The 12,499-nt window shown below is 50.4% G+C and overlaps 1 protein-coding gene and 1 long non-coding RNA gene across 2 annotated transcripts in view; one reads left to right on the top strand and one right to left on the bottom strand.

Annotated features, from left to right (window-relative positions):
• Positions 1-256: 256 nt before the first annotated feature.
• On the top strand, positions 257-5,333 carry LOC109380122 (uncharacterized). The gene is made up of 4 exons (XR_002123379.1): positions 257-556; positions 3,645-3,811; positions 4,256-5,063; positions 5,184-5,333. It is a non-coding gene; the product is annotated as an uncharacterized LOC109380122 (long non-coding RNA).
• A 4,012-nt stretch (positions 5,334-9,345) lies between these two features.
• The window catches only part of BMP7 (bone morphogenetic protein 7), a 91,599-nt gene continuing 88,445 nt past the window's right edge, over positions 9,346-12,499 (bottom strand). The window contains exon 7 of the mRNA XM_019637162.1: positions 9,346-11,416. Coding sequence (XP_019492707.1) covers positions 11,267-11,416 — 150 coding nt within the window. The 3' untranslated portion in view covers positions 9,346-11,266. The remainder of the gene's footprint in view (positions 11,417-12,499) is intronic.

Raw genomic sequence — 12,499 nt, 5'->3', positions numbered from 1 at the left:
GAACAAGCCTGCTGATTATAATAACAGCAGTAATAACACCAGTCATTGTGCACTTCTTATGTTCTGTGTTATCATAATATGCTAAGCACATGATATTTATTTTTATTTTTCACAACAGCCCTATGAAGTAGGTGCTATAATTATAGCCACATTGCTGATAAGGAAACTGAGGCTCAGGGAGGCCAAATAACACAGCCAGTTGGTGGGTGGAGCTACAGGGGTACCATGGGGGGTCCACGCCGCCCCCAGCCTCCTCGGCTGCTGCCCTCCTACCCACGGTCTAGCGACTGCCTTGTACTGGGCTTCCCTCCCCCTTGGTGTAAATTTGTTCTAACATGTGAGTGACTGCTAAGCTCAGCTTATCCTAAACATATTTGCCTTTTTATTTTTTAAGTGCTAGTTCATCCAAGTGCATGCTTAATTGGGGAGATACAGAGAAACAGCAATCAAATCAACGGGCACCTCCCATATGCCCATTCCCGTGGGGCAGACTGCGGGTGCTGAGGGGGACCTGCTGACTCCCCTTCCATCTACAGACCCTGTTGCAGCAGAGACGGTGAGTACATCACCTGTGGCCCTGTCCTTGGCCGTGAGTAAGTCCTTCCAGGCTCTTCCATGGCGGCCGTTAAACTCCAGCCCTAACAATCAGCCTGCTCTCTGCATTTCCAGGTCTTGTTTGGACTGGAACCATTTAAAATGCTCTCTCATAATTACAGAGGTTGCGCAGGCGGGGGCTGCACCGCCGGGAGGCCATTGGACTTGCACGTCTCTGCTGCAGCCAGCAATTTCCGTAATGATAGTCATGCATGCCGTTTATCTTTGGGGTTTCCAGAAATACAGGGACTTTTCCAGACACTTGTGAGTGTCTGTGATATGAGTGATTTGGTCTGCATCATTCTGGGGGGCTGGGAGGCTGGGAGGACTCGCTCCCTGGACAAGCCGGGAAGCTGCCAGTGGCTGTTCAGGGGACTCCAAACTCAGATGGGTTCAGACAATCGATGGGGTGAAGGAGATCAGACGTTACAACTGGAGAAAGATAGCTCCCCAGGACTGAGGAGTTTCCTGGAATGCAGGACTTCTGGTTTTAAAACCAAGAAAGTCCTGGACAAACCAGGATAAGTTGGTCACCCTATTCCTGGTGAACTTAGGGAATTGAAGGTATGCCTTTTTGTTTGCTTCAATCAGAAACCTTTCTAAAAAGGTAACAAATGAGTTTTTAAATAAAGTTATAAATCTAAAAAACAACAGAAATAGAAGAAGGGGTGATACGGAATAAGGGTGCCGATAAGGTGTTAGAAGGTAGAAACCAAATAGATGGCGACAATCCACTGAGCTCAGCAGAAAAGCTGGCCTCGAAAAGGCATGGGTGGGTAACCACAGGAGGACCCCCAAAATAGAATCCCTAATTCTATCCCCTCCCTGGCAGGAGATGGGAGGTTGACCCTGCAGAGATTAAACCTAAGACCCTCCAAAGCTGGGGATGCCAGCACAGAGAAGGTGGGGGCAGCCTGCTGTGGAAGCAGGATACTCACGTCCAGGTCTGTATGGGTAACAGAAGGTCTCACCCTTCTCCCATCACAGGGCCGCCTCCACATCCAAACCAGAAATCAAAACACACAGGCAGGAAACCACAGAACACAGAAGGAACAAAGACAATGCAAAGAGAAGACACATGCGAACGGACAAAACCAAAAGCATAGTTAATAGCCTCACAGAGATGAAAGATTAAATCCGTGACACAAGAAGGAAATGCTACCTTAAAAAAAAAAAGAAGCAAGAATGCGCTCCTATAAAACTGAAATGAGAGATTCAGTAGAATAATTGAGATAAAGGTGAAGAAATGTCCCCAAATTTGGCATAACAACACGGAGGCAGAAAACTAGAAGTGAGAGATAAGAAGATTAGAGGCTGCATTCTGGAACTCAGCATCCAGCCAGCAGGGGTTTTAGAAAGAGATTGTAGCATTCAAAAATTGTCAGAAAACTGGAGATAAAAAAAGACACTCCAAGTTTTCAGAGAGCAAAGAGGAAGAAAGGTCATATACAAACGAACAAAGGAATGAGAATAGCCCTGAACTTGACAGCAGTACTGGAACTATTGCAAAACCATGAAGAGCATGGAGCCAAAGCCTTATTAGCCTTCACACGTGGGGGGGGAGAGTTTTTCTCAAACTAGAATTCTATATCGGGCTCACCAATCAACATGGGGGATCGAATAATGATGTTTTCAGCTACTAGAAGTTTCAAAAGTTGCCTCCCCCGGGCCTTGTTGCAGGCAGCTCCTGGAGAACCTGATCCAGCCACACACCAGTGTGTGAACCGTGGAAGGGGAAGGCGTGGGGTCCCGGGACAGGAAGGAGGGAAGTGAGGCAGCTCCCAGCGGGGTGCAGGGAGTTCCCACTGGTGCAGCAGGCCTGGAAGCCGCTGAGAGGGAACCCAGAGGAATAACGTAAAAACCAAACCAAAGCAGCAACAACAAAAACCACCCACTAGATTACCTGATATGTTGGTGCTGAGAAAAGTTTCAGGACGTTTTTGTTTTTTTTTGAGACTTGGAGAAAGACATAGGGATAAATACAGAGCAAACCAAGGAGACTATTTTCTAAAGGCAATTATAAACTCCAGGAAAACCGAAAGGTTTTACAAGAAAGGAAATGGTGCCATAGTATATACTCCATGATGTAGAGGTAAACGATCATTATGTAAACCCTAAATATTAATTTCCTGAAAACTTAGGATCAATAGATGAGGAGAATGTGGAAGGAGAAGGTGGTGTGAGATTTTTAGCCCTCATTTTCTGTAGGAGAAGTCAATGGATAGTGTCTAAAATACGAAATCAAAAAAGAACAGTATGAGCATACTATTTATTGAGAAACGGAAGTATATGTGAAAAGGAAGCACTAATAAAGTGAAAAGAAAAAGTGGTTTCTTCTAGAAGGTACTCATGTCCAGATTTAAAGTGCCCATCAAGTGCCCAGTACAATAAATTTCAAAATGATGGATACCAATCTGCACCCCACTAAGTCCTCCACTAAGAGGAGGCACCAGCGTTGGAGAGAGGGGTGGAGCACAGCTGGTTTTTATGATAAACCTTATATTACAGTTTGACTTTTATTTACCTCTACACAAATAGAAATTAGATTTAAAAGGTAAAAAAAAGGACGGTTTTCTATGGGGGAAAAAAGTAATACACGGAAGCCATTAGTACACACATCTGCAAAGCTACAGGGTGGGTTGCTGTCAAGTAGAGTTGGATTTCAGCCCCTCAAGTGATGTCCCCAATGGCTGGGGTGACCAACTCGGCTCAGTCTGCCCGGGACGTCCTCAGCTTGAGCACCGAAATATCTACACTCTGAGGGAGCCTGTCCATCCCAGGCAAACCGGGACAGCTCCTTTGGGGTCAGCATCATGCTCAGAGCCCATAACGTGGCCCCTGGGACATTTTGGGGTCATCCCATCCCAGGTGACCCCCGCCGACTGACGTCCCTGCTCCTTTTTCAAAACCCCTTACTCTAATTTTATTTTTAATCTTTCTGTTTTTTGCATGTTTAAGTTTTTGGTTAAGGCTCCCACAAAACCTTTTTCTGGGATAGCAGTCCATCTATAAATCCTAAATAAATAAATACATCACTCTCTTCTCCACAGCTGTCCTGGCATTCACGGCAGAGCTGCCAGGCCCCCGAATGAGTGGGGACCCACGGAGCCAAGTGAATTCTTCAGCCTGAATTATCAGGCTGGCTCAGCTGGAGTGGAGGGTGCGCAGGACAACGGCCGAGTCCTCTTCAGGCTGTGCTCGGGAGATGACCAGTGAGGTCACTTGTTTTTGTTCTAATTCATCCACGTGCAGGTTTGGCCAACAAGCTGTCGGCATGGGCTGCGGTTCAGGTTCTCATGGTGGGCGCCCGCGTCGGTGATGTTCAAGGTCTGGGGCAGAGGCCACGGGGAGCAAGAAACAGTCGTTAGTCTGTGGGAGCAGACGCATCTCGGCCCCCCCTAACTTGGGGGCAGGGGGGGGGCACCCGCATGGGTGGAAAAGCGATGGGGACAGGAGCATGGTTAGGAGGGGGACAAACTGGGCTCCAATACCTGCTCCCAGCTGTGCGACCGTGGCGTTACTGTCCCTGGGCCCAAATCTTTTGTTCTGGGGTCGTCTTTGGGCTGCCCAGTGCTTCTGTGTGAGTAGGGAGGAGGTGGTGCTTCTGGGTAAATGTGGCCCTCACACAACTGGGGTACCAATCACAGCATGTCCCGGACAGGACGGACTGGGACAACTAGCAAATGTCCATCAGTGTAGACTGCAGAAACACACCTGCTTACATCGCACAACGGAATATTATACGGCAACAAAAATGAGGAAACTGCAGCTAAACGCACCCAGCAGGGTGAACGCCACAAACAGGATGCTGAAGAAAGGAGGCCAGACATACAAGAGCATGTATTAGTATCCTGCTGTGTTTGCATAACTTTCTGAAACAGGCAAAACCAGTCTATAGAGTGCGAATTCAGGGCAGTGGTTACCCCGGGGAGGGGTGATGACTAGGAGAGGCCCAGGGGACCTCTGGGACCATGAGGCTGGTTCTGGGTTTATTCTGGGTGCATAGACCATCGCTTTGTGTTCACACTGTGAATATTCACTCTTTCAAGTTTCTGCCCTGGCTGCATGGGCCTCAGAACTGGATAGACAACTAAACATACAGTCATACAACCCAATTTCCCTCGTTGGAGGGGCTGATGGCGACTCCCCTTGTCTTCCTGTCCCCGCTGAAATGTCACCTTCTCACAGAAGCCATCTCTGGAAACCCCTCGGTACTGCCACACCTTTGGTGACTCTCCACACATCCCCATCTGCTGCTTCTCCTGTGCGCCCTCATCCCTGCGTGGTGGGCTGTCACTTGCTGAGGGTTGCACCTGCCCGGCCTCCCCGCCGGTGAGTGCCAGAGAGCAGGAGCTGGTCCGTCTGTCTCCCTGTTTCCAGAGCAGCGCTTGGCGCAGAGTCAGGGCTGAAGAGGTCTGTGTGCACTGGCTGTTGAAAGGACCAGTCAGACATTTATCGCCAGGACCGAGGTGTGTAAATACAGTGTTTTACATCCGGTAAGAGGAGAAGGTTGGATTTCTGGGTTTTTGTTTTTTGGGGGTTTTTTAAAAAATCTTTTCCTGTGTGCTGTTCTTTATTTCCAAATCTAGGATCAAGAATAACTGACGTTAAGCAGAGGCATTCTGCTCACGAGCCAGAGGCAGCCAGACCAAGGCTTAAATCATGACACTGCAGGAGAGCACCTCATAGCTGATGGCAGGGAAGGGCGGTCAGAGCTGGGCAAAGCCTGGGGAACAATGTCGGGGTGAGTTCACCTGGCACCCTGCAGCTCACAGGTCCCGCTCTGCCTGAGGACAAAAGCAGCGGCAGGTCTCTGTGCACACTTGACTCGGTGGGTGTCAGGGACCAGGCTCCACCACCGACGTCACACTTACACACTCAGGCTTCGAACCTGCAGACTATTTATACCCCTGGAATGTCACCGGGCTGGCTGGGAAGCAAAGACCCTTTAAATGCTCCACGCCCGCAGCTGCCCCGTCTCACCCGGGGCTTCCGGGAGGACCAGCTCAGCGTTATCAGCAGGCCCGCTCCAAAGATAAGGAGCCTCGCCTGGCCCCACTAATGGTATTATTTTAGGGACCACTCAGGACAGGATGGCATGGGGGCCCCGGCCATCTGTCATCCTTTCCTTCAACAACACGCTCAACAAGGATCGAATGAAGACCAGCGCTGGGAAGGAATTTGCTCAGAGCCACAATTTCCAACCCCCTCACGACATCTCTGGGCTACCTGCCCACCCACAACCAAGGTGGGGGGCCAGGTGAGGGGCAAATCCTTTGCTCTCTGACTTGGGGCTCCATGGAGTGGGTAAGACGACTTCTGTTAAAACCTCCTGAAGCAGGGAGATCCCGGGTCTGGATTCGGTTAGAAAGGGTCAGAGCTCAAATATGTAATTTCTCTGCTGGCTTTAGCAATTGAAACCATTTTTATTCAGCATTTCTACAACTTAATTAAGTTGGATATGCACCATTGAGGGTCAAGTACAAGCGTGTGGGACTCTGAGCAAATGGTGGCCAATGTCTCCAGCCCCTGGCCCACCTCCACCTTCGCCCCCACTGTCCCCCCACCCACCATGCCAACACACACACACACGCACACGCACACGCACACGCACACGCACGTCCTGGCGTTAATTAATCTGTTCCTTGGCGGCTTGCCTGTGGCATTAAATAATGAGGCGAGTTTGGGAGAACCCCGACCTAAGGTCAGACTCACCATTCCTCATTTCCCCTGGTCCCTTCCTCTCCTGGAGCAGGAAAAGCGGGAGGGACAGCTACAGGGTTTGGGATGAGAGTCCGAGGTCAGCTCACCGCCCCACTGGAGCCCACTCCTGGGCACAACCTGGGCAAACATCTCACTTGTGATCCCCAAAGCCTGCCCAGCTGCCAAAGGACTGCCCAGAGGAAGCTGACTAGGAGCCCCCTGGCTCTGCCCTTGATCTGAGAGCGGGAGGCCCAGAGGGCCAGGGTGAAGGCTTTCCAAGGCCGTTCAGCTGCTGAGGGCAGGGCCCAGGTCTCCTGATTCCCGCCTGTTAATAATAACACTAATGACGTTTATTCATCACACTTGTCAAGGAAGCTCTGCTGTGTGCCAAGCCCTGGGCTGGGCCCTGGGGACAGCACAGTGACCAAAACAGACAAAAGCCCTTGCCCTCAAGAGGGAGACAGTAACAGTCACATAAATAAGTAAAACATTTAGTTTTTTGGGTGGCACTGGGCATTATAGAGAGAAAGCAAGCAAGCAACAAGACAGGGAGGGCTGAACGGAGAGTGTCATTATCAACAGGGACCAGAGGAAGACTGCACAAGGGGACTTGGGGAAAAGACCTGAGTTGCTCAGGGAACAGCCCGCAGCCATCTGGAGGGACAGCTTTCCTGGCAGGGGGCAGGGCCAGAGCAAAGGCCCTGAGGCAGGGGGCGCCTGGGGTGTGGAGAACAGCAAGCATGGTGGTGCCATTGCGGCAGTGTGTGGGAGAGATGGGTAGGGGTGCAGGAGGTTGATAATGGCCCCTCAGAGGTGTCCGTGTCCCAATCCCTGGAACCTGTGAATGTGGCCTCATAAAAGGTGACTTGTTATTTTGTATCACCTGTTTTCATGCACAACGTTTCTGAAACCAAATGTACGTTTCCCCTCTGCCCCCCAACCCTGCCCCCACCACCACACACCAACCCATCTTCCAACCAGAGGGGACGAACGTCTGAAGGAGGTCACTGAGGCGCCTCGAAGGGATGGCTGGACTCCCACCCCAGCGTGGGGCTGGGGCCTGGGAAAGAGGGTCCCCCTCTCCATCAGACACCCCTGGCTTAGGGCTGGTTGGGTACTATGCAAGCAGAATTCTAAGATGACCCCCAAGATTACTGCCCAATATATAATTGTCACTTCCAAAGGTGAAGGCATTTGGCAGATGTAATTAAGGCCTCTAATCAATTGACTTTGAGTTGATCAAAGGGAGATGATCCTGGGTGGGTCTGGCCTAATCAGGTGAATCCTTAAAAGAAGTCAGAGATTCTCCTGCTGGCTTTGAAGAACTAAGTTGCCACGTTGTGACAGGACCATAGGGAAAGGATGTGAGAGTGGCCTCCAGGGGCTGACAGTGGCCCGTGGCTGACAGCCAGAAAACACATGGGGACCTCAGTCCTACAACTGCAAGGAAGTGGGTTTGGTCAGCAGCCTGTATAAACCTGGAGAGGATCCCAGCTCTAGGTGGGAAAGTGGCTGCTGACTGACGCCTTGCTTTTAGCGTGTGAGATCATGAGCAGAGAGCCAGCTACACCTTGCCTGCACTTCTGACCCTCTTTGTGCCGTCTCAGCATGGCCAGCACTGATGTGAGACCAAGCAGTGGCACCTGCGGCAGGCGCTCAGCGAGCAGGCTTGGGAGAAGAGGCAACAGAACAATGTTCTAAGGTGGAAATGAACACGAGAGAGGGAAACCAGGAGCGGAGAAAGGTGAGGGCAACAGGTGAGGCCACCTGTGGGGCTACAGCCACAAACACACCAGCCTATAGGAGCCTAACTAGATGCCCAGAGGGGAAAGTGAGCCAGGGATGAACAGAAGAAGGCTTGTCCTCTGCTCTTCTGCCCGAAGTGTGTGGCCCTCTGTCTCGCTTTTACTTTCCTACTCTCAAGAGAGGCAAAGAAATAGAGACCTACAAGTTTCAAAACAGCAGCTACCATTTGCCCCTCTGTGAGAGGCGATAGGGAGTAGTGGCAATTGCAGCAACAACTGTTCTTGGGCTCCTGCCAAGAGCTTCTGGCAGGAACGGGGCCCAGAGTGGCCAAATCGGCCAGCTTCTTAAGAAAAGCCGGAATTGGTGTTTTTTTGTTGTTGTTTTTTTTCCCCTCACCGCAATCTTCTGATTTTTCAAAAACATACTGGCAATGAATTCGCTTTTTGTGAAAAAAAAAATGCATAAACACCATGCAGGGCGAATAAGACACGTCTGCAGGCCGCATCTGGCCCTCTGGTTTGTGGCTCTGGTCTTTAGCCTGGAAATAGAACAAAAGCGAAATAGCGCATTAGGACAACGACAAGAGGGTTTGGAAATCACAGGGGCTGGAACTTGTTAAGAGCGGCCGCTCGTTTGAGGCAACCAGGGAAGAGCAGGCAGCCTGGCCAAGGAACACCCGGGGTTCTGACATCCATCAGACAACCTTAGTGTGCACTTCAAAACCAAAGGGAGCCAGGACGCCGCTCCGCGTGCCGAGCGAGGCTCCTGCAGGTAGGCGTCGGCCCCGGCTGCCGCCAGGTCCAATGTGGACCGTCCACGGCCGGAGCGCAGAGCCAGCTGCCCCCAAACCAGCAAAATAATTTGCGCTGGACAATGTCAGATCTGGCGCCTGTGCTGCTTTAAAGTTTTGGGTGTACGCTCCGCCCCGCCCCTCCATCCTTTTTTTTTTTTTCTTTCTTGTGCCTCTATTTTATTGGGATGACTCAACCTTTCAACTATGTTAGCAGTAAACACAGCTAATTTACCCCCTGCCTCTTTGAAACAGCTGCTGACAGCTGCACTGTAATTCAATGAAGGATCTTTGTAGTCCAGCCTACCAAATTCACATTTGTTGTTTGGTTCCATCTCTCCTGCCCGGAGCCCCACACAGCTGCACCAAATATTGACGAGTGCCCCTTCTCCCCAGGGCCTGGATGATAAACAGCGTGTTAACGGTGGAGGCCAGCGACTTCTCAGCAGACCTGGAGAACTCCAGTGTTGGAGTTGAGAGGAAAAAAACAAAACACACACACAGGCCCAAGAACCAGAACCAAATGTCTCCTTTTATTGCAAAGTCAAAATCCTTTTCATTTTGTCTATTTATACAGAATTTTCGCGGAGGACTGCTCTATGCAACAGCCGAAGGTACATTGGTCCGGCCATTAATAAATAGTCTTAAATTACAACACGAGCAGGTCGGAGGGAAGCGCGCTCACGGTCCGGAACGAGGGATTGGAGGAGGGTCTAAAAAGAGCTTCGGGTGGACATAAATAATTTCTTTGTTTTGTAACAACTATTTACATGTTTCAATGTACAAACGATGCTAACCAGAGGCCGTGTAGGGCATAAGTGGTGAGAAAGCTTGTACCAAGAGGGAATCATACAAAAACCCCCAGACCTGCCAAGACAAAACAAAATATCACAAAAACAGCAACTCATCCCTGTTGACCAGGCAGAGTGAAGGCTGCTGCCCAAGCTGCTGGAGAAGAAAAAAACAAAAGAAAGTAAAAACAGAGTCCCAAATTTCCCAGGAACCAACTTGGTCACGATGGAGAAACAGCTCCCCACTAGAGCGGACTCCAGGCGCCACAGGCCTCGTGGGTAACCCTGATCTCTGTTCACAGACAGCCCCGTACACCCCAAGGCCTGTGCCACAGCTGCAGGTTGGGTGCACGTCATTTAGGGGACCCACTGGTCAAGGCAAGGAAGGCTCTAGCCAAGAGCCACATCAGAAATGGCACCTTTGAGTCAGGACAGTTGATTAGGATGTCACTCTCAAAAAGGCTTCTAGATCCTTCCATTTGAGGTTCACGTCCAGCATACCCTACTCCCAGTGGACCTCCCATCAAGCTTCAAGGAGCGGAATGTTTGCAGAGCCCTCAATGGGGGTCTGCAAATGAAAAGAGGTGGCCACAGAGGCCCAGCTGGAACCCAGACTTCAGAACTCTGCTATCTGTGAACAACGGACGAGACCACTTGGGGGAGAGCTGGTCCCCCTGCCCACCTTTATTGAGAGCTAGGTTTCCTTGGTGCTTCTTTAAATAGGGCCGCGTTGGCCAGAGTTCAAGGTACAGTTGCAAGTTCTGTCCTGAACGCTGTCCTCCTCTACTCTGACCTTCACACTGACGTCCTAGCACGGAGGACAGCTGGAGAGCCACTTGCAAACATCTGCCCGCTTTCCTTCACACGCCTCTTTTCATTTCTGCCATCACACACCCAGCTGAATGACGAAGCACATTTTTTTTTTCTTCAAGGTCAACACGCCCCCTCCTCAGAGCAGAAACGTGCCCTTTCCCTCACAGCCCAATCTCGGATGTGGGTAAGTCTGCGTAAACCCCGGGCCTCTGCAGGCCTCAGAACGAAACCGGAATGGAATGAGAGGAGGCTTCCCCTCCCTCCACCGGCCACAGCTTCTGTTTACAAAATCAGAGTAAACCCAGAAATGGGGATAAATTGTTTAGGAAAATATATCTGTAACATCCTAACCATTTTCATTCATTCGTTTTATTGTGACATTTATTACAGGAACTTCCGCGTCGGTTTTCCTTTAGCACAGACACAAACATGCCCAGCCCTCTCTGCACCCTTTCCCCCCCGCTGCTGGGTGGCCTGGCCGAAGGGCGCCCCTAATTACCCCTGGGAACAGGTCGGTACACGGCCGAGACTTCACAGCCAATGATCGTGGCCGGCAGCTTTTCTTGATCTATTTTTCTTCCTGTTAGGTTTTGCCTGCAGCAGCTTGTAGGATCTTGTCCCTAGGATGACAACAAAAGACTGATCAAAAGCCATTTGCCTCTCAAATTCCTTAATGCTCCTACACCGTGGAAGTTGGGGAGGGGGACAGGAAGGCCTCGCCGAAGGCGGCGGTCTGCTGGCTCCTTGCCATGGCGAGCAGTGGGAGACGCTGGGCGGTGAGAGGCGTCCAGAAACATGGGGTCCCACAGGGTCTGACTTCCAGGAGGGGCTAGTGGCAGCCACAGGCCCGGACGACCATGTTTCTGTATTTCTTCAGGATGACGTTGGAGCTGTCATCGAAGTACAGGACAGAGATGGCATTGAGCTGAGTCGGGGCACAGCAGGGCTTGGGCACTGTTTCCGGGTTGATGAAGTGGACCTGGAACATACACATGAAAACGTCGGTGGAGTTGAGAAGCGGCGAGTCACCTCTCTCCGGCCACCTTATGTCTACCAGGGGCACGCACTGCTTGGGCAACGCGACCGTCGGTGGCATGTGCCGAGCAGGCCCAATTCTAAGCATGTTTTGTATAACTATTAACTTAGTTCTGCGATTATCCCATCTCACAGATGAGGGAACCAAAGTGCCCGTGTAGAGGTCTGCACCACACACAGCTGGGGAGCTAGTGGCCAGATCAGACCCTTGGGGCTGGATCAGTCTCCATTGTGGGGCTGTTCTGTGCTCTGTAAAATGTTTAGCAGCACCCCTGGGCTCTGCCCACCAGAAATCAGAAGCACTCCACACCCCACCCCCTCCCCATCATGATGTCAAATGTTCCCTGGGGGACAAAACTGCCCCAAGTTAAAAACCACCAAGCTAGATTAGGGTCTGCCTGCGGGCCAAATCCTGCCCCCCCCCACCCCACCCCACCCCGCCTGGTTTTGTGAATAAAGTTTTATTGGCACCCACTCATTTACTAACGTCTAAAGATGTTTTTGCACCACAAGGGCAGAGTTGAGCAGGGGCGACAAAGACCTTATGACTCTCAAAGTCAAAAATATTTACTACCTGGCCCTTTTCAGAAAAAGATTGCTGATCTCTGGGCTCGATCTGTTCAGTCCGAGAAAAATATAATGCAAGTTACATGTGTCATTTTAAAAGTTCTTGCAGCCACATTGAAAAAGATGGGAAACTGGTGAAATTCACTTAAGTAATATATTTAATTTAACCCAGTATTTCAAAAATAGTATCATTTCAACACGTACTTAATGTAAAATATCCTTAATGAGATATTTCGCTATTATTTTTTAAGACTTTAAGCCTTCAAAACCCAGTGTGTATTTTCTATTTACACAGAAACATCTCTATTCCGACTGGGCAGATTTCAGGTGTTCAAGAGGCACCTGTAAACGTGGTTACCATATTGGATGCTGCAGGCCTAGACCATACGAGGCTATTTGCTTCTTGAGCCATAAAAATAAAAGGAAAGGAGTTGGGGCAAACATTTGGGTGGACAGCAAC

The sequence above is a fragment of the Hipposideros armiger genome, unplaced genomic scaffold, assembly GCF_001890085.2.
Source record: "Hipposideros armiger isolate ML-2016 unplaced genomic scaffold, ASM189008v1 scaffold_32, whole genome shotgun sequence".
Taxonomy (NCBI): domain Eukaryota; kingdom Metazoa; phylum Chordata; class Mammalia; order Chiroptera; family Hipposideridae; genus Hipposideros; species Hipposideros armiger.
This window is presented reverse-complemented; position numbering and strand designations above follow the sequence as displayed.